The sequence below is a fragment of the Zosterops lateralis genome (assembly GCF_965231275.1).
Source record: "Zosterops lateralis genome assembly, chromosome: 4".
Classification (NCBI taxonomy): Eukaryota; Metazoa; Chordata; class Aves; order Passeriformes; family Zosteropidae; genus Zosterops; species Zosterops lateralis.
Window position 1 is genome coordinate 59,598,787 of NC_139765.1, and position 24,923 is coordinate 59,623,709.

Sequence of the window (24,923 nt, forward strand, 5' to 3'; positions counted from 1 at the left end):
TGGAAAGAAGAGGAAATATTAACTCTGGCTCAAGCTGTCCAGCTCAGGAATCTACAACTGCAAAAAATTATTTACTGAAGGAACTACAAGTGACCCAGGACCTCGAGCCAGCTGGGAGCTGGAACAAGCAAAGAGACTTCAACTACACAATATTTACTATCAAGGCAGGTGGAAGATACACACTGAAGGTTTCAGACATCTGTGGTTTCAGCAAGAGTAACATAGTGGGGGCAAGAAGGACTGTGGTGGGTTGACTCCATCTGGACACAAGCTTCTCAGCAAAGCCACCCTCTAACTCCTCTCCTTATCCAGGGGAGGGAGTGAAAACATAGCGAAAGGCTCAGGGGTCAAGGTAAGGGCAGGGAGAGATCACTCGCCAATCACCATTACAGGCAAAACAGACTCAACTGGGGGAAATCAGTTTATTGCCAAACAAATTAGAGTAGGGCAATTAGAGATGGAAATGAAGTCTTATAACACCTTCACCTCTCTCCTCCCTTCTTCCAAGGCTCAACTCCACACCCTCCCACAGGGCACAGCCTTTCAGGAACAGACTGCCTCAGTGTAGGTGTCCCACAGGGTCACACACCATCACCCCAAAGCCCATCGAGCCCATAAACCAAACCCAGCCACTGCACACCGCCCCCCGGCCGGTGTTTACACCGCGGCGCTGCAGGGCGGACCCGGGCCCAGCTCGGCAGCTCCATTGGGCGGCCCTTCCGTCAGTCACTGAGGGGGAGCTGCCCGCGGCCCTGCTCTGTCCGCCGGGCGCCTGCGCCAGCCCCGGGGCGTTTCCCGGGGGTTACCGGGGCCGCCCTCCCCCCTGTGGGGGCGGTCCTGGGCCGTGTCCATGGAGCGGCGCCGTGGGAGGGGCCGGAGGCCGCGGCGAGGGCGGCTCGGGAGGGCCGGGTGAGGGCGGCACTGCGGGGCCGCAGCGGCGGGACAGGCCCGCCCAGGCAGCCCGGCCCAGCCCAGCTCAGCCCAGCCCAGCCCAGCCCAGCCCAGCTCAGCTCCGCCCGGCCCGGCCCGGCCCTGCGCTCGTCCCGCCGGGCGGCGGATGGGCACGGAGAGGGCGGCGGGTCGGCCATGGCCAGCGGCGGCCCCGAGGACGGGGAGGCGGTGGCGGGGGAGGAACAAGCCCTGAGGAAGCTGGTGGTCCGGCTCCAGAACGTCCAGGAGAGGAAGCGGCTGGAGACGCTGGTGCAGACCCTGAGCGACCTGCTGGAGCTGGCGGCCCGGCAGAGCGGTGAGCGCCCTGCCCTGCCCAGCCTTGCCCAGCCCTGCCCTGCCCGCCCGCCGCCGGCCCCTAACGCTGTGTCTCTGTCTGTCTGTGTCCCCCCACAGCTCCCCGGCTCTTCAGCGGCAAAAACGTCCACGTGCCCCTGCTGCTGGTGGTGGATCTGTACCCGGGAGCGGCGGGCGTGCAGCAGGTCAGGCCCGGCCGGGGATGGGCGAGCGGCCATTCCTGGGATAAAAGTTCTTGTTCCGCTTGTTGATCTCTCCTTGACTTGCTGTCTGTCTCCTGGGCCGCTTCATCAAGTGCTCTGAGCTGTAGAAGGGCGCTGTCACCGCTGGCGCTTAAAGGGACCAAGCGTTCCAGCTTACTGCAGACGCCGCTGGCTGCGTCTGTTTTTACCGGCAGAAGGAGGAGAAATAGAAAATAAAAGTTAAGCCACGTGAATACTGTGTCATGTAGGGTTCTAAATTACCAGTAACGTTGTCTTATATAATTTTGACGTGTCCGTATTGAATTTTCCCATAGTTAGATAAACTTTTGAAAAGCACTGTTCTTACTATGAATTCATATATATGGAGCCATATCCTTGAGACTTGTGCTAGCACAGTTTTTTAAAGGCACGGGGGGGTATTTTAGCTAAGGGTTAGTTCTGCAATTTAAGGTTCTGCCTGCCTGCTCCTGTAATTTTAGCATTGGCCCATTGGGACTAGGTGTGGTGCTTGCACAATTTGATGTTATACTTATGGTACAGCTGCCAGACTTGTCATACGAAACAGGTCCTTCCTGGCAGGCATATATTAAATTTCTGACTATGCTGTGCATAGAGGATGTTTATAAGCTCCAGATTTCTGTGCAACTCACTTTATTATTATTATTATTACTAAGCTCATTTATATAGTTACAATATTTTGGGCATGTTTTGGTTTTTTTTCAATTCAGCTCAAAGGTAAAACATGAATTATACTGCAAATACTTCTTAAATAATAATATATTTTAAGGTTTTGGGGTTGGGGGTTTTTCTGTGTACTAGACCTTAGCTAGAGGTCAAAAGCCCAAAATCCAGATTACATATGAAATTGTATTTCTGCAGTGATTAATCTGAAATAACAATGATCTCAGGTTTTCTTTGAAGACTAAATATTTATGCAGTGTCTCAAGGTTTTATGTATTTTACTGTTTGATTGTCAGGTTGTGAACAAATACAGGAATATAAATCAGCAGTTGTTTTCAAGAAAAAGCACGTTAGATATATAGCAGTTTATAAAACCTCTGCCCAGAAGTCTAAACTTGGAAGTAAAACATCAATCACAACAAGAAGTAGGTGTGAAATGATAGCACAAAACTCCCAGAATTGCATAAGGAAGATAGTGATTAATTTTCATTTTAACTCTCTTAAAATACCTCATTCTAATGCAGAATTTAAAAATTAATTTTAATCTTCTACCTGCCTACATTTGCATTCATCTGGTGTTTCAGTTTAGAAGTTCTGCACCTCCTTTGCACTATGATGTGTTGCAGTGGAAAATTCATAGCCAGTGCAAAGCTCAAATCCTATTCCTCATAAAATCTCTTGGGTAACTCTTCTTTCTCATTCAGTTTTGATGTTTACAAACATTCACACTATGTAAGTAGAGCTCTGTCTTCTTGCTTCATTTACCACTATTTGTTTGTAATCTTTCCAAATAAATTCTCACTTTACAGAGTGACAAAGTAATGTGGTCCTGATTTCAGTGCAGTCTCTTTGCAATATTAATGATCTTTTATTGAATAAGTCATCAACCATCCACCTTTTACTTTTGGCATTGTAAAAAAATTGACTCACATAAGAGAATAAACAGTCAGAGACGTACCTGAAATGAGAATTTTCTTTACCTCCCCTCCTTAACTGGTTACAAAGCTTTATGGGTTGCTGCTGTTCCACTAACTTGTTCAGGGTTCATTTGCTTAGTAGATCAATATTTCAAGTATTGGCCCTAGTCAGACTGCAGGCAAAATCCCTGTGAGCTCCTTCACAAATAGGAAGGCACTAGTGTGGAAAGCCAGTAATTCCTGTAAGTAAAATACATATCTTTACGTAAGTAGGGTAGTTTTCTGCAGTTTCTCTGTCAATGATTGGAGCTGAGAAACTCTATAGCAAAATATGAGTGCACTTGAGTAAAGAGCACTCAGCAGAGCTTTATTGTCTTAAGTAGATGGTGGGACCTGATGTAATATAAATTAATTGCATGCTAGCAACAAAAAAGATCTGATTTAAAAATAATGAGTTTCAGTGCTGCTACTGTTTCTGTATCTAAGTTTAAGTCTTTATAAGGACATCTTTGTTTGCTGTATTTCCTTTCCCTGTAACCTTTAAGATTTCTGTTATTTAAATGACCCTTGCTTTCTTACTTAATTATCAAACAGCTAATACGCTCTCTATTATCTCACGTTGTGATTTTAATATTGTAAAACAGACCATGTATCAGCAGGTCAGATGTTTCCATTGGTCTTCTCTGGATCCACAGTTCTGATAAATGTCAATATTGGAGTCCTAACAATCCAAATAAAAATGTTCAGTGGGAATATAAAAATCATCAGAAACAGTTAATACAGAAAGGAATTTTCTAAAGTAATTAAACAAATTTCCATCAGATTCTAAATTTAATAAGAACAGTTAGGATACTCTTACAAAGTAGGACTTCTAAAATTCATGTTTTCTAAGGAATAAGCAGTTCATCCATTAATAGTCACCTCTACAATGTTTTTGAAATTTGTACCTGATTGACTGTCACCAGTAAACCATATTTTGCTTGGAGTATGGAAATTTAGGGAATTACGTATCCTCTTCTTGGACTGATGGTTACTAAAACTATTCATTGTACCTACACTTAGTTACTCAGTTACACAGACCAGCCTGAATGTCTGTGTAGGTGATTTGTAGTCTTATGCAGGGCAAGGCAGGTTGCTATCCAGGGAAGAGAAGTGCATGGAAGTTGGCTCATAGTCAAGCTCAATCTGCAGACATTAAGGTTCTAATTGGCTTAAAACGTTTGTCTCTGCAAATCTAAACTGAAACAGAAACAAAAGTACTGCAGATATGTGTTCACACTGCAACCAAGTGCATGAAAGACCGAAGTGGAATTCCAGTCCCCAGGGAGCTGCATCACCTTTTGCATGCTCTACAAAGCTGTCAGGAAAGCTGTCTAGATTCAAGCTCATGCTGTTCCTGTGGGTGACTCTACACAACCAGACTTGTAATTCAGTGTCTGTAGTCTTACTGATTACAGGGTTAGGCATCATGCACTGTATATGAACTTTGCTGTTAAACTCTTTGGAGGTAGCCATTTACATTCCTGTTGTTGGCTGTCCCATCTTGACCTCTTTGCTTTATGTAACTCTTCTGTGAAAAAGTGATCCAGTTACTTATTGTCTTCTGCCTTGCCTCTATTCTTAAAGCACAGGGGCCTGCTTCCACTTTTTTTATTTACTTACAGGCTCAAGGAAACTCACATGCCTTGTTATAATTCCTTTTTGTAAAATCTGCTTCATCTTGACTTTTGACATTTCGCAGTTCACAAGTTTTCTTTCAATACAGAGAGCTTTTCTTTCATCACTTATTTCTCTGTACAGATTTTGCTTACTGCTTCCTCACTGCAGCCTATTCAGTCATATCAGCCTGTAAACATTCATAAGAGAGCAGTTTTCTCCAATACAGAAGATCAGAGAGGAGTGTTTTTAGCTTATGGCATTATTTACAGATGTTTGAAAGTCAAAGAATTTGCATAGGACGGAGCAGGTAGTTATTAAGAACAAATACATTGGGTTTAGTTGTCTTTCACTCTGTATGATCTCAAAACTTCTGCTGCCTTCATTTTATTTTGAAAGCACAAAGTACTGAGGGTTGATGGCAAGAATACGAAATGTGTGGTAATTGTTTACATATCTCATCCCCATTTAAAATCTTGAAGTTCTTTAAAAACCTGCACTTTATCCTTACAATTTGCAATTAACTTCTTATGAAAACGCGCATTTTTCATTAAAGCTGAACCTCCTGTAATAGTGCAGGAGTTTTCCCTGGCTAGTGATAACATACTATGGATCACATCATATGTTTCTGTCTGTCAGCAGCTCATTTAACTGTGTGCCCTTTATTCTCAAGCAGTGCTGAAGCAGATTGAGAGTGATGTGTTCCTGCAAGCAATGCAATCAGAATCATTAGCATGTGTTCTACTTCCATCTTTTAACTTTCCATGCCATTTGTCTTGTGTTAATTAATTTTCCCTTAATGATTTAGCTAGGTAACAGAACAGCTGTCTTGGAAAAGCCAAGGATATTAGAAGACAATGTAGAAGTTCCAAGCAGAATATCTATTGTAAAATATCTGCATTTTTGTTTTACAGATGGGCTGGTCGCTTCTTTGCAAATTAATAGAAATTTGTCCAAGTACTCTACAAAACATAGCTCCCAAGGATGTTGGGAAGGACTGGGAAGTACTGGGTGTTCACCAGTAAGTATTTTGTATACGAAGAATCGGCCAGAATGCTTGGTCATTTTGGCAGCATATATATGCAATGAAATATATAAAGTTATTACATCAGCTTTTTTGTGCATTTTTTCAGTCTTCAGAATGTGACACACAAATAGGGATCTTATCTGTGTATTTAAGTACCTCGTGCAGAAAGTAAAGGAGATTGAGTCAGGCCTTTTTTAGTGACACTAAAGGAGAGAACAAGAAGCAAAAGGCCCAAATTGAAATGTAGGAAATTCCACTTACATATGAAAAAAAAAAAACGTCCTAAGTAACCTTTTTGGCAGAGGCAGTATTACCTGGATGTTTGTGTGTGTTTTTTCAAATGTCAGGAATTATATCCACAAGCCTAAAGTAGTGTAAATTGAGAAGAGGAGGTTTTGTCACACCTGTTATTATTGTCTTAAAGGTAAGTATTTACACTGATCGCCTCAACTACCTGTGAATTCACTGGATACAATTACCTTAAGAAGGGATGGTTTGTTCTGTCTTTTTAGTAAATGGAGCAAATTGTGGTTTAGACTTGCTCAGCCCTCATCCGACAGCTGTCAAAGGAAGCCTAAGCAAGTGTTTTCTGGATGTCTGTGGTTGGATGGCATGAACACCCACATAGGTTGGCTGAATTGTTGCCCAGTAGCACAAATGCTAATTGTAGATGTGGGCACGATGCACATGGGAGTTGGTTTGGGGGCTTGGTTGGGTGTTCTCACTCTTGGACAGATTGTTGCTTTTAGGGCTGATAATGACAGCAGCAAGTGCTTACAGCCTTATAACGCCATGAATCTGCCTCCATAGTCCTCACCACACCCTTCCTTGGAAAGGTTGCTATTGAAAAATAGCATGAAGATCTATTTTGATTTTGTGGGGGTTTGTTTATTTCTTTTAGAGTGGCTAGAATACATGATCAATAGGGGAATTCAAGGGGAACTCCCTTGAAAGATATGTTGGCAGCTTTTGTTGGAAAGCAAAAGTGATTTGGGTTGCTTTTCATGAGCAAGAAATAACTGAGCTGAAGCTGCACATGCTAGTTACAATTTCTTTGGCAGCTTAAAAGCTTTTAATTGACAGAAAGTTATCCTGAGAGGTGGAGATATTACTGCTCATTCTCAGGTCCCAGAAGAATTACTTTCTGGGACTGATCTTTCCCACAGCCTCCTCAGCGCCCACGCTGTGTGTGCGGTTAACAAAGCGTCCTTTTCAAACTTCACTTAAGATGTGATGATAGCATTGCTGTACATGATTCTTTCTCAGTACCAATATTCTAGCCAACTGTGTATCCCTCTCTGATGTGTTGACAGTTTTCCTTGCTGGGGAGAGACTTAGTGGGGGAGTGGGCTCAGGCATTTCTGTCAGTGCCAAAGGCACAGCAAGCCAGCTAAATTATGTCTCATGTTCCTGGAGCATGGATTGTACTAGAATTGCAGTGAATCAGCACCATAATGAATACATGCTGTTTACAGAAAGGCAGGAAACAGTTACAATAGAGAAGAAAAGGTCAATTTTTTTGGCAGGAGATCTTCCCTTTTGTGTGTGTAACTATTTTAGGAGAATAGAAATATTAAACTAGAAAAATAATTTCTTTCTTTTGTCTCTCAGCTGTGATCCAACTTGACTACAGTGCAGTTCTATTTACAAATGGTAGTTTGCTATTGATTTAGGTGTTTTTGACAGTGTAATAAATAAATTGTTGCTATCACCCCGAAGAGAATGAGAATTTCCTTCAGTGTATTTGCATTCTTTCCACAAGCTTAAATAGATTTCATGAGATGTTTTGTAATCTCTTTGGTTAAGCTTTCCTAGAGCAGAAGTTTAGAAAGGTTTTTATCCTTCTTCTTGGTTATACTTGAAATGGGAGGATATATGGGAGGGAATTCTCTAAAGGTAAATTTAGAAAATTGATGTTATACCTATAACTGATGTTATCCTCTTATCATATTTTGTGTCTCATGTCTACTTTGATCATCATAGCTACAACACTAGTGCTACAACAGAGAAGAGAGAAACTAGTAGCATCATAGTATAAAGGGAAAACACTGATACATTTATTTCAGCTTATAAATTTAGACTTCAGCAAGGCAAACAACATCACTGCCAAATGTGGGGTATGAAATTTGGATGAAGCTTCAAGTGTTGCTTATGGTTTTCAAGACAGGTCAAGAATATCAATTAAAGTATCACAAATGACTACACAATCTATTTTTATTAGATATTATATATGCAGAAATTCACATTTGAAGATTATAAAAATTACAGAATCAAGCTCTCTAAAATAAGAAAAAGTTAAAAAAAAGTTTCTTTAATTTCTTGTGTGTAAATCTATGCATTTTAATTTGGTTTTTAATTACACTTCTCCCCATTTTGAGAGATGTGCTTCATTCAGTGTGATATCCCTGCTTTAAAAAAATTTTTGAAGAGGTGTTACAGATTTTTAGTCACTATTTTACAGATAGTAGTTTGAGTAAAGTATGTTAAAAATACCTCCTGATTTTTAAGTGCCCAGTTTGATACACAACCTGAATTTTGCAGTACTTGGCATTGTTTGGCTTTCTTTGTTTAACAAGTCAGAACAGACTGACAGAAAGTAGAGTGTGCAACTGGCAGTCTAGAAAATGTTTCCTTTTAGTGATTTGTTCAGCATCATGCAAGTGCTGTAGGGCTGAAAAGCAGTGTAGAGTTCATCAAGATGCTGTTCAAGTTCTTCAGCTGGGAAACCGCTGCTTCTCTTCCACCAAACCCTCAGTTGTTCAGTGTAACTGAGCTCTTGCTGCAAGCAGGGCTGTACTGTCCACACTCCATGGAGCTCCACAGACCAGTGCTCTGGAGTGTAACCGTCTCCTAAATGACTCTGCAGAATTAATTCATATATTAAAATTAATATAATTAAAAATTATACAAATTAAAGTAAATTGGATAAATTATACACCAGTATTTTAATGAACTATGATCATAGTTGAAAGTCCAATATTATTTCAGTGGTAACTTGAAAAAATGTGAACTGAAATAAAAGGAGTTTTTTTTAATTATTTGAGAGCTTTTTAAGGTTTTGCTAATTTCTGTAACTACTTCTGTTTCCAAAGTAAATGTTTGGTAAAAATTTGTGTGTGTCAATATTTCTTTAGCTGTAACTCCTTTTTCCTTTCTTTTTGTCTTTATTTTTTAGGCAGATTCTTAAAATGCTTACAGTCCACAAAGGAAATATAAATCTTTCAGTAATAGGACTAAAAGCATTAAATCTACTCCTCATGTCAGGTATTGTGTGCTTTACTATCCTATTTACTTTCCTATTTTGCCTAAGCCTTTAAAACACAGAGTTGATACAAAGTGTGTGACTGTACATGACAGACTGGATTTTTATTAAGTAATTTTTCATTTGTACTTGTATACAAAATAATAAGAGTACTATTTTGCACCTTTTTTACCAGGTAGGTATAAATTGTCTTTTGGTGGTAAAGTTTTAGAACATCAGTACTATTGTAAACTTAAGAGATAATTTTGTCAAGAGTTATGCAAGGCTGGATTTGAACTGTGAGAGTAAATTTTAAGGATAATATTAAAGAATTCTGGATTTTATGGTGTTTCAATAAAAATGTTGAGAAGTAATCAGTGGAACATGTAATCTCTTTTGCTGTTCAGATATAATTGCTTTCCTGCTCTTGGAAGAAGAGGTGGATGTGTTTTCCTTGGTATTTCATGCCATGCACACCTTCCCTAAAAATGAAGAGATCCAGCAGCATGGATGTAAAGCGTTACACAAACTTTTTGAGAAAGGTATTTTATCTTATAGTTTATGACATTAGAAAAAATTATTAGATTGGGAGAGATGGCAACAAATTTTGATGCAATAAATGAACTTTTCCATTCCACATTGGTTTGTGAATTATGTCTGTTCTTAAGTGAGCTAGTGCAAAACAGATTTTTCCAAGCAATATCATAAATTCTATAAATTAGAGCAATGAATATGACATCTTCAAAAAAATCAAAATGTCCCTTCATTTTTTAACTCCAGAGTTAACTGAAAAGATGGGATTTAACATTGGTCAGTAACAGGAATAAAGAATAGTGATGTTTGATATTAATTCTCAAAAACAGGATTGTGTATTTGAAGACTGGTAAATTTTAGTAACGTGAACAGTTCTAAAATCAAGCAAAATGTTTTTACTTTAGAAAAATACTTGATTCTGCTTTTTACCCTGACAATGCTAAAAGGTGATCATGTGCCCATACTCTATTCCCATTTATTCTGAAAAATGAAGTCTCCATGTGTTGAATTTTTGCAGAAATCTCAGGAACTGTGCATGTAATGGCCAGAGGTCCCCTTGTTGTAGTCCTCTTGCTTTGAACTGAGTTTCTTGATTCAAAATAAATATTGAGAAATGCTATTGCTCTGCTGTACTCCTTTGCTTCAAAAATGGTCTTCAGTTCTTCAGATTAGTCTTTTTGGCACCATTCTATATTGCGTTTTTAAGTATTTCTCCTATGTGTGTGCTTGGAATTATCTTGTCTGTTCCTTTTCCTCTTCCTGTCTCTAAATACTTTTGCCCTGCTATACTTTCTCTTAAGTCTCAACAAAGGTCTGAACTTCTTATGTTTTCTGTGCATGTTTTTTGTAAGTGTCAGATTTTCACAGATCTGGCTGCAGGTACAGACCTGCATACCTTCTTGATGGCAGCACCAATGTGACAAGTTCCTAGGCTGCTCTTGCCTCAATTTCTCTACCTCTGAGCCACCTTGTCAGTTCTTGTTATGTGGGTGTTTGCATGACCTTATCTTGAACCAGATTCAGGAAACACTTCTGCTTGTGAAATTTAAAAGGTGCCCTTTCTCATCCTGGGTCAGTTCCCTTATCTGGTTCACTGCACAGCCACACAGTTATGTCAGTATGAATAACAGAGGCCAGAAAGGGAAAACCTTAAACCATTACGGTAAGATATTATTGAAGTGTGGCTTTATGGGAAAAAGTCCATTATAAAGAAAAAAGAAAGATTGAATAAAATCAGAGTGTGTGAAATGGCATTCCCTATTTTTTTTTTTTCACTGTATGCTTAGCTTTTCCCTCACTTATATACTGTACTGGTTTGGACTATCTGTGGAAACCCGGTTTGGACTATCATTTTCTGAAAAAGACTAACCCTTCTAAAATACAGATTCACAAGGTAGCATCTAAAAGTCAGAACTCTATTACATGAAGTGTAAGCTAGAAAAAGATGTTTATAAAGTAACTCAGTTTTTAGTTTAAAAAGCCATAACCGTTTAGTTAAAAAACTTTAAACTACAATTTTTTAGTTAAAAAGGAGAGTACTTTCTTTGACACATAGAAAATAAATATAAGGAAACTTGATAAAAACAGTTGTCTTTTCTCATGATGTACCAGGATAAGAATTATTTCCTCAAGACATCCTGTATCTCTTGCCTTTCAATTTAGTTCCAGAAGAGCAGCTGACTGAATTTGTTGAAAGCAAAGATCATATGATCATACTGAAAGTATTTAAAGAGTTTCCAGAGAAAGAAGAGGTGATTCTTCCTGCCCTTTATTCATTACATTCCTTAGCTGGTCCACGTAAGTATTAGAAGTTAATTTTGATTCTTCTTCTCTCACAGTGGGCATCAGCTCATGCTTTCTGTGATTGTAAAACGTAATCTTTGCATGATTGCAAAAAAACAGTGAGAACTGGTTGGGAATTACCAGACTGATCACCTTCCTGTTTTCCTTGGGAAATACCTTTTTTTAAAATGGGATATTTTTTATATTTAACCATTAAAGCAGAAATCTCTCCTAAATAACAGAAAAATACTTTCTTCCCCTTGGTGTAAGTAGTAGCAAAGATGCTTATCATGGTTGTAGAGACTCAAGTTCCAGACCCAGCCCTGTTATCTTTTATTACTTGAAAAAATAAGATACATTTATTGACTAAATAAATCTTCAATGAGTTCAGGTTATAGGTAAAGAATATTCTTGGCGAAGTTTGTCCCACAAAGGGAAAATTGCCCATACAAATTCAGTAGCCAGGCCTGGGAAAAGATATCTGAGTTCAGACACCTGCTGTGGTCATTCAGTGGTGGCTGCAATGGCAAACGTAGAACTGTGCACGTGGTAGTTTTACAGTATCCTCAGCTGTTGTGCAGTAAGAAAATGTCTTTGTTATCTCTTGTCTTCCAGTAACAGCATTCCCTGTTATATACCAAATCAGATCCTGAGAAGTGTGTTCGATGATTTGTGTCAATTTGTTGACAGCAATCTGATCTTGTTGACACAGAGGCAGCTTTTGTCAACTTCCTGCTGACAAACTTGGGGAAGCATAGAGCAGGGTTCTGCTCTCCATGGCTTTCATGAGGTGCATAATGTACCTCCTGCAAATGTGTATATTTACAAAGCCTTGCTCATACATCCTGTCTGGCTCTATAGGAACTGTGCTGACCCCATGAATGCCCACTGAACAAAAACTAGATGGCATGTCCCACATTTCATCAGACTCCAAGCTACCTAGTTCCCATTTCTCAAAATTTTTGCTGTTCCAGTTTGTGTTTAAAAAGTTTAGCATTCCTTGAGTTAGAAATAATTTTACCCTAGCCCAGAAGTTACTGCTGCTTTCTTAAGGAAGACGATGCCAGATTTTAAGTCCTTTTCAAAACAGTAAATAGCCATACAAAGTGTAAGAGGAGAAGGCATGAAAAAGACCTGCTCTAAAGTAGGTATTTAATACTCTTATTTCTAATATGAAATATTGAAAATAGCCAGAGGACTGTTTGCACATGAATGTGCAAAGCTGGTATTCATGCTCTTGGTTGTTGACATCCTCCAAGAACTCAATGAAATATATTCCTTTAAGGCCACCACGGAGAAGATAATTCAGTGTAAATACACACTGTAACTTACCAGTAGCAAAATGTCTCCTCATACCCTCAAGTTCAAGTCTCTCTTCTGAATGAGTACCTCACTATGCCTTCTTTCATTAATACATACTTAGACTTGGTTCTGTGTGGTGTCATAAGAAATTGTAGGAGAAGAGTTTATTCCAGTGCCCTACAAGAACTCTTAGATCTCAGTAGTATTTGCAGCAAAATGCTTTGCTGCTGGCTGTCCTCCAAAGTGGAGTGGTGGATCACAGAATGTCGCCCATCTAAACAGCAGGCATAGGGAGCCAGCCAGGCTTGGGCTTTGTTTAGTAGGGAGAAACAGTCGCCTCAAGAGGAAATTTACCTAACCCTAAGCTGGGATGAGTCGCCATACAGAGTGCTCAGGTCTCGTCATCAATTGTTGAGAGAACCCAGTTTTGGTGGTTAAGATTAAATGAGATTTGTTCCACCTCTTTTTCTCTAATTTGTTCTGGGAAATGGCAACTCCCTGCAGGAGTGCCATTGCTTGGATCTTGCAGATTTCAACATGCAGTTCATTATGCTGTCTCCATAGTGGTCAGTTTTGGAATTGTCTGACTGTTTTACTATATTCATAAGTATCACCTTTGAAATCATAATTTACTGTGGAGCGATGCAGTACTATCTTGTGGAATGTGTGCTTTCAGTTGAGAATGACATGATAAATCGCTGTCCTATTAAAGCATTGTGAAAGATACCTTCCTTCACTATCAAATAGAGTGCTTCAGAAATGCTTCCCACTCAGAGCTTGCTTTTTCATCTGGTAGGTAGTCATTATTAAATATTTAGAGATGTATTATTTTAAAGATTTGCTGCTCTTTTAAAAAGGGTAATTATCTTTAATAATATAGTTGTGAATATTTCTGATGTTGTATCCAGGGAAGCCAAGCTGTTGAAAGAACAATTAAGAAGATTTATAGAAGTCAGCAGAGTAATGCTACCTCCTTTGGAGTTGGTGACAGGACTCTTCCTTCATTCATTTGGCCCAGGATTTTGGCCAGGATTTCTTGGGTTCATGTTCTGTCTCATACCCTGGATAGAAATACTACAAGGATGCTTTCATACACCGTGTTTTAACTACCATAATGCTGTTTTGCCTGTAATTACTATATGTGAGATCACTCTGTCCTCAGTTGGAATGGATACATTCTGTCTTTATATGGGCTCACGTGATTGACCTGTTGGATACTATATCTGGCCTGAGTAGTAAACAGTAAACAGGGTGAGAGTGACCAAGCTCTGGCACGGTTTTCTTGGAGGGGCTGTGAAGTTCCCATCCTTGGAAATACTCAGAAGCCATCTGGACAACCTGTTGTAGGGCAGCCCTGCTTGAACATGTGGGTTGGACATGGTGACCTTTTAGCTGTTCCTTCCAACATCAGCCTTCTGTGATTCTGTGAATTACAGGGTGTGCAATGGCTTTCAAAATATTGCAGGAACAGCATGATGAATGTTTCAGTACCCTCAGTACACAACAGGTGTACAGTAAAACTAATTTATATAAGAATAATAACTTCCTAACCTGGCCCCTAAAATAAGAAGGAAAACTTAGAAATACATGGTTAAATCAAATAAATTACTACAAAATAAATTTTATGAAAAAAAAATTCTCAAGTGTTTCCTAATTTTATGCCCCTGGGGATATTATTGAAATACTGTAAAATGTATACTTGATCACAATCACATTAGAAACACCATTTATAAGATTGATATAGTATTTCTAGAACAATTTGTTCACATTTAAGAAAAAAGCTACCTAATATTAGTTTGGGAGGAGGTTTCTGTTACATGGCCTGATACAGAATGGGAGAAAACCAAAAATGTTAATCTGAACTTTGACTGCACTTTGAAAACCACTGGCTAGATAGGAAGAAAAATCCTAGCAGTTAAATTACCATTCTCTAGGTGAGAAACATTGTTTTAATGACTAATTTCCAAATGTACGTTGTCATGTATGTCTTTTATGGCCATATCAAAAAATAAAGTCACTTTTCTTTAAAGATGCAAGGAAAAACTGCAATATAGTCACAGTTCTCTAAATAAATCTATTTAACTAAAGTCTGAATTATAATCCAGTCAACGTTTTTTCCCCTCTCTCCTAATAAGCAGTTTTTGTTTCTGTTTCTTTCTTTAGCCAGCAATGTTGAAGTTCTCATGTCGGGAAATGTGCGCTGCTACAATATTATAGTGGAAATGATGAAAAGTTTCCCCAGTAGTGAAACAGTTCAGGAAGTCAGTTGCTGTTTGTTGCACAAGCTTACATTGGGTAAGTTCACAAAGTTGTTTATGTAAAGTCAGCTTATTCTGACTGTGTAAGAGTTGGAGTTAGCTGGGAGTGTTACAGACAACAGATGCTATTCCAGTAAATCCTCAGGTGCTGCATAGATCCTTGTGTCTAATGATCCAAAACCCCAGCCACAGTCAATATGATGTCTTTATGTGGTAAATATAAGTAACAATGAGAAGCTGTCATAAAAGACTCAAGTTAGGGAGAAGTAATGAGACAAAAAAGGGTGAGAAGCACAATAGGAGAATGGGAAATCAGTAGGTCTGATTCTGTATAAAGTTATCATAGAAAAGAAGAAAATTACTTAGAGATTTTGTTTTTTGATATACCAGTGGTGAATGTGTGAAAAACAACTGGTGCTACAGTATTAGTTGAATAGTGTTCTCTATAACTCTGGCTTTCCTCCTCGCAATGCATTTGCCGTCAGACCTGTGCTGCATTCCTGAGAGCGATGATGCCTGTCACTGTGCTGCAGCTGTGAATGAATCACTGGGTTCTGGACTTGCCTTGCCTTGAACAAAAGTACTTTGGTTGTCTGAGCTAAAATGGGCTGCTGTCACATCAAGAGAAATTATGTCAGTGGCAAAAAGTTGTGCCTTTTAGCAGCTCTGTTCTCACACTTCTGTTTGCACACATAGTAGGAAGTTCAAATAAAAATAAATACATTTTTCCCCCGCTACATTTCCCCACTGTGAGCAGCTGCCTGAGCAGCCCTCACTTGATGGCTGTTTTTTCTTCATTGAGAGTTAGACCTCCCAGTTTTTGCAGGTGGTGGCCTCAAGCTACTGCAAATGCTCGTGTCAGTGCATGACTCACCGTTGTGAACTCAGTCTCATCCTTTCACCACCTGTTTCCACTTCTTTGTGCAGATATGGTAGAAAATACAGATCAGACCTGAGTGCACCCCAGAGCAATTTCCCATTCCCCTTCAGAAATCCAGAAATTATTTTTAAGAAAATATGGTGGCTGCTGAGGTGGTAATTGCAGGGTTTTTTTGACAAGAGGTGATGCTAACCTTGAACAGTTTGCTGTGCAAGGCTAACTGAAGACCGGCAGGGAAATCAAGCACTTGTAGGGACACAGCAACTTGGTTGACAGGCCTTGATCTTGCCATGAGTGCAACCAGCCTGGTTTCAATCAGATGTTTGCCGTGTGTTTATGCTGACCAACAATGAAGAGTGGCAGAAAGATCCACTGACAGCCACAAGACCCATTTCTTCTGGAAATAGTATGGAAGATTTTCATATGTATAGCCAGTGTTGCTTCCAAGATTGTTCTGATGGACACTGTCTTCCTAAACCCATGTTAACTGGCAGTGAAATGCTGAAGTCAGCATCTACTAGCTTCCAAAATCACCATCATGCATTCTTGCTAATCTGGTAATGACTATCCTATGTCTTTGGAATTTTAACAGCCACAAGTCCAACAGAATTACTCATCACATAGCCTAGGTTTATTAATTTCTTTAGGTAAGTAATACATTTACACAAACATACCTTTTCCATTAAAATATGTTCAGAAATGGCAATGCTGATGTAACATGACCACACAACTGATCTTTCATGTTGCTACTCTGATTCTCATTTTTGCTAATCAAGATTTAAATGAAATTGAATATCAAAATAGAAGCCATAGCTTTTAAACCATATTTGACAAAGTGAGTGTTGGTCTATTATTTTCTGCATCATACTTCCAAACAAGGAAATTATTTGAATTTGCTTGATTTTGGAGAGTGCCTTATATTCAGCCTATAATGCAAAATACTGTACAACTTATAATAATTGTTATGCTTTAAACATATTTATTATCCAAAGGCTTTCTTCTGTTCCAGAAGGAATCTATTCTATATTTATAATGCTGGCCTTGATTTATTTATGAGGCGGGCAAAACCAGAGAATAAACTAGGGTTAAATTACTTGTGTCATAGGATAAATCAAATCATTTCAGGAATTCAGGACTAGGACTGCATTTCCTTCCTGGCAGGAAGTATACAAGTGATACACCAACTGTTTTTTTCTGATTTTGATGACAGTGTGTGTTTCATTTTGCATTAAACCTCTGTCTCTTGTAAAAAAACAAAAAAATTAAAAGGCCCACAAAGAATGTAGATCCCAACTGTTTTTTATCCTTAACTTCTCCTTTCCACAAATAAAATTCGGGTGTGTCAAGCCTTGTAATAAGAAAAACAACATTTGGTACAAAGTTTTTGCATTGTGTGCTGGGAAATTTATGTTAAATACATGTAAAGCTCTAGATATGTGTTTGTATTAATTTGATATCTTATCTGGTTTCAGGAAATTTTTTCAATATCCTTGTATTACATAAGGTTCCAGAAGTCATTGTGAAAGCTGTTACAACATATCCTGAAAATGCAAAGTTACAAGCTGCAGCTCTCAGTTGTTTAGCTCTTCTAAGTGAGTAAATCTCTGTCTACTTGTTATTTTTTTCATTCTAGTAATTTCCTGTAATAATATTAAACTCCATTTCTTTAACACAAAAGCCTCAGGCAGGACAGCTTCAACAAAGCTGGATTTCCAACATGATTACAGTTTCACTATGGTGAGACTGGGTTCATATCATATGCCCAACATCTGCACAGTGTTCAGGGCTGGCAAGTTATATTGATAGATCTGAACAGAGCAAACTGTTTATTCACAGACAAATTTTGGAGAATCCCTTCTCAACATCAAGTCTCCAGTGATAACAGCACTGATTTGATGTTACATTGGCCAGGTGTGGCAATACTCACATTGTGGCTGTTGATAGCAACACAAAATCAATGCTTGTACTTGAGTTCTGAAATCAGTTAAAAGATGTACACTTTTCCTCAAGTACAGTTCAGACAGAAATTAGTTAGCTAGTGGGGAAAAGCTAAGAATCTGATCCTCTTTGTCCTTGAGTATTTGTTCCATATAAAAGTCAGTAGAAATGCTGTTTAAGAATCCCCAAAATAGCAAAGATTAAAAATCAGTACACACACCACTTTGCCTCAGATATTATGCTCAGTGTGGGTATCTCTTTCTTTCCCTTAATTGCTGAAAAATCACCGGTAGAAAATTATGTGTTTCGAATTCTGTTGCACTTTCTGGGACCAGATATTTCTCTCTTAGCAACTGCAATTTGCATTTTGTTTTTTAATGGCATTGCTTCAGAGTGTAGATGGCTCTGTAATGAGTGGTTCCATGCAAATGATTCACAGTTATATTTTATGTCTGTGGTATTTTGTATGTAAATACACAACAAAAAGAGGTACATGCAGGTCTTTTCAGAGCCAAAGCCTAGACTGGTTTGTAACTATGTGACTCATTTACTACACTAAGCTTATGTTTTTAACTCCCTTAATAACCTTGAGGACATTTTACCAGTCTGTCTCAGAGTTTATATCAAAAGATTTCTCCCTTCCCAGAAAAGGCTTATCTTCCCACTGATCTTCACACATGGCCAGTGTGAGTGCCTCCATAACTACAGAAAGGTTAAGACATAGATGTTTTGTTTTCACAATAAGAATTTATTGTAAATATTTTATATTTCAAGCTGAAACAATATTCTTAAACCGGGACTTAGAAGAAAGAAAAGAAGAGGAGGAGGAAGAAAAGTTATGCTGGCTGGAAGCATGTTACAGAGCATTAGAACTGCACCGAAAAAATACAGATGTGCTGGTGAGAAATTATGGATGGTGGGGATATGAAAGACTGTATTATGTATTGAATAAAATGTTTAGAAACTTGCTTTTCTCATCTATCTCCTCAGGCAAAAAAAGACCTTGATGTTTGGATTAGATTTAGAATGAATCTTACTTTTCTTGCCTTTCTTTGTTCATCTCCGTAGGTTTTAGTTACTTCTTCAGATCAAATGTAGGTAGTTAAGATGAGGCTTGTACCTGAAACTTTGGCCATGCAAAGATTGTTGTTTATATACCTTCTTTGTATCCAACAGCCAAACACAGGCCCATCAGCAGAAGAATTAATCTTGGCCTAAAATAGATATCAAAATGCAAATCAAATAATGAGATTGTTGTACATGTTTGTAACTTGGGCCTATCTGAGCTATAAAGAATGTTACAGTGTACATTTTATTCTATTTCTGCGTAAAATACTTTGTACGTCTTTTGTGAAATGAAAAGCAGTCAAATTGTTTAAGTTTTTCCATATATTTTTCATCTTCTAGAGGTGTATTTTCTTAATCTTTTTGTCTTGGCTTGTATTTAGGAGGCTGCGTGCTGGGCTTTGAAGAATCTCTTTCTGTATCAACGCAACCTCCATGAGAAGATTGGAGATGGAGATAATCAGTCAGTGTTGTCTTAAACTGGATTTTTGGAAATGAAAAAAAAAAGAGTGCCTGTTATTAAGGCATTTGATGTTTCACTTTGCAGTTATTTTTAGTTTTGTAGTAGATTAAATGCATGATGATCAACCACATCTGGGAAAGTTTCTTCCAAAGTGTGCTAACCTTGACTCTGGAAAATCTGCTAGTGTTTTCATAAAGGGTCAGAATACAGCCTATTAGAGCTAATTTTTACAGTCCATAAGGAATTTTGTCTTCAGTTGCAACAGAGATTAAGAATGTAAGAATTGGGAAAACAGACAAGATTAAGATACCTAGCATGTGGGGAGTGTAGAAAAGCAGTGCTCATTTTCCCACAAATCAGATGATAAGGCACTGTAGAGGAAATGCTGTCTCATTAGGGAAAATCTACTGGGCATGGATAAGACACAAATTTCCATTTTACTTAAACTATTTCTCAGAGTTCCTTAAAATTTTAGTTGCTCAATTTCTAAGCCTGTTCATACCCCTTTCCGGACTGCAGGTCAATTGGAAAGTGTGGTTCCAAGGAATTCAGTGAGATTCAGACTAGACAAAGTTGCATAGGTTACAAAGGGTTTTCTGTCAGCTGTTGCTCTGGAAACATATTAGAAACCAAGAGCAATCACCTGAAATTTTCATTATGATACCTTTTAGGAAACTGAACTGTAGTTATGAAGTAAGTGCTGTAATACAGTCCATGTGCAGTGACTTGTTTCTCTCTGAAAGGTTCCCAATAGACAGAGCAGTGATGCTCTCCATGCTGATGCACTCCTCTTCAAAAGAAGTGTTTCAGGCAGCTGCTAGTACCTTGGCAATTTTGTCACAACAAAATGGTAAGGGACTTTAATTATCTTTTCTTTCTCATTCAGCAGAAAGTTATTGCAAAAATATTAAGGAGAATTTAGTGTACTTTTGAATGAATACAATACTTCCTGTGATTAGAATATTATGTTGTGATAAGTAGGAAGTTTATTCCTTGCTTTGTAAAAGTTACTGTTGGCAAGTATCAAAAAATGAGGAAATAAAGAGCTCTCTTCCAGTTTATGTGTTGCAATTGCTACTTTTTGGAGCAGGAGACATGAAAGAAGTGTGCTCTCTTTGTATGCTTGTTTAAATATTTATCACATGTTTGAATTTCGTCAGGAGCAGCATTTGTTGTAAAATCACATGAATAAGGAACACAGCCCAACAAATACCACTTTCTTGCTTAACACAGTCCTGTTGACTTCAGTGGATCAAATTATCTAGAAGCTTAAGCACGTGCATCACACTTTTCAAGATTGCTTTGCTCCTGATTGTGTCCCTAACATGGTTTCCTAACTTTTTTCAATTTGCAGACCCCTTCAAAATTTTTCAGTGGAGATGTGGACCCCTGTGTAGAGTATTTAAGCCTACTGACAGTTGGCTTGCTTTTATTAGATAACTTTCACAGAATCCTTTGAAATGGTTATGGACCTCAAGTGGTTTGCAGACTGCACATTGAAAACCACTGGCTAGATAGGAAGAAAAATCCTAGCAGTTAATTATCATTCCCTAGGTGAGAAAGCATTGTTTTATCACCAGTTTATTGAGCCATCCAAGTACATAAAACCTAACACAGAAAAGGATTTATAATTGTTTATGAGATCAATATGTATCTATACTGCGAAATAGATCTCATAAATGAATGCATACTATTGTCATACCAGGTACTTTCATAACATGTCATTGACAAGTGGATCTCTTATTCCTTTTGGGAATCTAAAGCAAGTTCTTCTTCTTCTTTTTTTAAATTATTATTCTCTTTATTCTTCCCCTGAATGAATGTTCTTACAGCAGAAATGACATAAAGAAGGTTAGTAAAACCTTCTGGCATAGTGCAGTATTGCTTGAATTAACCATCTGAAATGGATGTACTGAACTGGGAAGAACAAGATTTGGTAGTAGTTACTATAATAATTTTAATAGTGTTCTAATTTTTATTAGTTACAGTTAACTCTACAGCATGTGTTTGGATATTTGAATTTGCAAAAAAATTAATTAAAAACTAAATAGAATGAATAAATGTGAGTTCATTTTTGAAGTTTAATTTTGGAAGTTAGAAGGTTTTTTAAAGTTTTAAGCTCTAGCTTTCCTACATGATCACAGAATGCAATTAGAAGGAATAAGTTTAGGAATAAACATTTCTGAAGTATAAGTAAGGCTATACATTCCTCTTTCCATAGGTTAACTTTATCTAAGTAAAAATAGCGGCTGTATAGAAACTTACTAAAATTATGTGTTTGATTAAGCTATGCAAACAGAAGTCAGCTTCAGCTCAAATTGTTCCCCATTTTAATGTATACTATTATGTCTGTTTGGTGAGGCAAAAGCATTGGAAAAAAAAAGGAGGAAAAAAATGTTTTTGAGAACTACACAGAAAGATTTACTTACAGGATACCTGGTATTTTGTGTTTTAGTAAATATTAGGAAGACACTTCTGGCAAAAGGCATACATATGAATGTTTTGGATATTATGAGGAAACATCCACATTCTCCTGAAGTGGTTGAAAGTGCCTGCAGGATTCTGAATCATGTTTTTGAAGGAAGGTAATAAAATTAGAAATGCACGTCCACTTCCATGGTGAAGGGCTTTGAGATTCTGTGCCATGAGTGATTACATTTAAATTGTTGACTGATAGTAAAATTGACCACAGACTGACAGCCCTGTTTAAGACATGGAATTTTGTAAGCCCTTAAGCCCTGTAGTCAAAAGCCCAAGTGAGTGTTTGTAGGGAGCTGCATGTTCTTCCCTTTGTGGTTCTTGAGCAGAGAGATTCAAATAGACAATCACTGGGTGGTCTCCCCTCCTGTTAGCCACACTTAATTCCACTGAGAGATAAAAAATTTCCCTCAAAATTACCTCTGATTATTAAAATAGCATTTTGTTAATACTACCTTCTTGTTGGCTAGACTGAATTAATGGAATGGCATGAATATAATTTGATATGATGAAGGAAAGTACCACAGTTTAATTTATGTTTCAGATTTAGTGTTCCAAAAGGTTATCACATAGTGTTAATTAAGGACAAACACATGTAAAATTTAGAAATGCATTCTTTTTATTTATTTTATTAAAATTATTTTCAGTTTCCCTCATCTGGATGTAATGACAGTAGCAGTATCAGAAGTTGTAAAAGCCATGAGGAAGCATGAAAAATCACTCCCTGTACAACTGGAAGCTCTTCGAGTCCTTTTACACTTCATGATGCCCAGTAAGTCATCCAAAGGCATACACTAAATCAGAAAATAGAATCAGATAGCTGAATTTTAGTCTTTCTTATCTAATGAGACAACTTTTAATGGGACTTCAAAAAGTTATTGCAGTTCTGTACATAGCAGAGAACAGCTGGAAGTCTTTAGGAATGTACAAGATGGGAGAAAATATTTGAGGTATTGAAGGTAACAAACCAAAATTATCACTGCTGATTTTCTCTTGATTTCATCAGTGAAGAGTTAGCGCCATTACTTCTAAGGAATTCAGGGAATGAGTGTGGAGCTATCAGTGTCACTGTGGTTTGCATCACGAATTCCCTTTAAGTGAGAGCAAACCATGATAATAGCATGAGCATTATTGTGTCACAAAATGCTGTTTTGATAGTATCTCTTGGAAGGAACATAAAAACTGGACAGTGAACTTCATATTTAAAGATATAAAATATACAGTTATATACTACTTTCTAGCAGAAAGGAGAAACCCTCAACCAGGACACTAGTTTAGAAATTCTTTTTCCAAAAAAATGCTCTTTGTCAACAATCCAGAGGGGGCAAAAATGTACTTTAGTAGAATTTTGGAAAAGTTCTAACTCTTTTTGTCAGTGTAGCACTATATATCCTGCTTTCTACCTCTGATATTGAGTGTAGGAGTACAGGCATGGGGTACTGATTTCTTTCTTTAGAACAAGTTTTTGCAAAAATCTCTCCACAGTTTCAGCTGAACATTTACAAAAGTAATAACTCTGAAAATAGTAACATGGTTAATATGCAGACTGATTGCAGATTTTCAGTTTCCTTCTATTATTTGAATTCTAATCCTAATACTCTTTTTTCAATGAAGTGCAAGATTTAGACTTGATATATGTGTTCTAACATGGAGGCAAGGCACTTTGATTGCCAGTATCCTGGAAGTGAGGCCCTTCTAAAGTGTAATCAAACACAAAGAGCACCAACTGGATGTTGAAACTTGAAGGTTATTTAGGGAATAAAAAAGTAATTCATGGGAAAAATAGTAATCACAATAAATATGAATGCTGAAGTGACTTTGAAAGCATCTCTGGGTACTTTCTGTAGTGTCACTTGACTGCAAGTGCCAAAAGCTACAGGAAAGGTAAATCTGAAAGATCTTTCTCTGTTTTTTTTGTACACGCTCACATTCCACTTAATGCCATCTGTGTGTAAAACTTGTTCTATGATGTGCTGCCAAGTGAGCAAGAACAAATAGTTTATAGCTTCTCTAGAGTGTCTCCTTACCAGAAGGAAGAGGCATTCTGAAGTAGGTATCAGAAAATTCCTCACAAAAGTAATATATTGCAATGTACCTTAGAACAGATTCTTTGGCACGTAAGCCATGAGCAAATATGTGGTGAAATTTTCCTTTCAAACACAATGTACTCATATTACAATGTAAATCTGGAGGGATTCCAGTCTCTGCAACACAGTGTTCTTAAAGTACCATAAGGTCTGAAATACACTCTCTGAGTCACCTCAGTGTTCATTTGATTGTTGGATCATATTATTGGGTTGATGGTGGGGAGAATATGAAATTGCTGTTCTGATAAAGGCTGTTTTCCTTTGTTGCAGATACAAAGAATGAACACCAGAATGGTTCTTCCAGAGACATGGGAGATGCTGCTTTTGCACTCACAGGAAAAGTCATTAAAAGCCAGTGTCTGTTGGAGGGAACTCACTCATTGGTGCTTAATGCTTTAAACAGGGTATAGTTAAACCTTTATTCTAATGGATTTTGTCATTATTTTACACTTGAAACAGTGAATCATTTGTAAGTTTTAGTTCTGCGTTGACTTTCCTACTGATTTGGTAGAATTAATCTTATCTCCCAAGTTTCATGAATCTTTTAGGGTTTCTTTTCACTTCCTTTTCTGGAGTGTATTAGATGAATCCTTATACAATAATTCCAAAGGATATTTATTTTTTAAAAAAGCTAGTTTTTCTTTCAGGGATACAATTTATTTGGTATTTCTTTTTTCTTAAAACAGACTAGTGTATTTATGAAAAGTGTCCTCATGCCTACACCTCAGCTACACATTGAACTGAGTGGACAACTCAGTTGTCTGCATTCTTTTCACTGTTCAACTTTTTCCAGCCCCTGTAAAATAGAATGATCACAGTGTCTTGAAGGAGAAGCTGAAAAATGAAAGACTGAAGCAGACTCAGTCTATGCAAAGGAAACTGGGAACTTTGTACAGCAAATTAACCTTAAATCCTAGTGATCAGAAATGTTTAACTTCATGGCCTTCAGAAGAATCTAATCTCTACAAGGTTTTCAAGGTTCTCATGATCACAATCAAAATGTAGCATTTCCTAATTTTTTGGAAGTCCCTCTCAGGAATTTTAAGCTTGCCAGATGGATTCTTTCAAGGCAATTTATGTCTCTTACATTTATTATAGAAGTCAGAGCAAGTAATGTATCAGTGAAATAATTTTAGAGTGTCTAAAGGATATCTTGACCCAAAGAT

At 37.9% G+C, this 24,923-nt stretch overlaps 1 protein-coding gene across 2 annotated transcripts in view; it reads left to right on the forward strand.

Moving 5' to 3' along the window:
- Positions 1–1,086: 1,086 nt before the first annotated feature.
- Positions 1,087–24,923, forward strand: part of LRRK2 (leucine rich repeat kinase 2) — a gene marked incomplete at its 5' end in the record, with an annotated part of 62,199 nt that continues 38,362 nt past the window's right edge. The window contains 14 exons of one of the 2 annotated variants that reach the window (XM_083859673.1): positions 1,087–1,246; positions 1,345–1,430; positions 5,617–5,723; positions 8,905–8,993; positions 9,378–9,512; positions 11,167–11,301; positions 14,752–14,883; positions 17,199–17,318; positions 18,439–18,563; positions 19,113–19,192; positions 19,936–20,042; positions 21,648–21,777; positions 22,318–22,442; positions 24,028–24,161. In XM_083859673.1, the coding sequence (XP_083715799.1) occupies positions 1,087–1,246; positions 1,345–1,430; positions 5,617–5,723; positions 8,905–8,993; positions 9,378–9,512; positions 11,167–11,301; positions 14,752–14,883; positions 17,199–17,318; positions 18,439–18,563; positions 19,113–19,192; positions 19,936–20,042; positions 21,648–21,777; positions 22,318–22,442; positions 24,028–24,161 (1,665 nt within the window). Of the gene's footprint in view, positions 1,247–1,344; positions 1,431–5,616; positions 5,724–8,904; positions 8,994–9,377; positions 9,513–11,166; positions 11,302–14,751; positions 14,884–17,198; positions 17,319–18,438; positions 18,564–19,112; positions 19,193–19,935; positions 20,043–20,668; positions 20,747–21,647; positions 21,778–22,317; positions 22,443–24,027; positions 24,162–24,923 lie in introns of those variants that run through there. The other variant, XM_083859674.1, reaches the window with a different exon arrangement.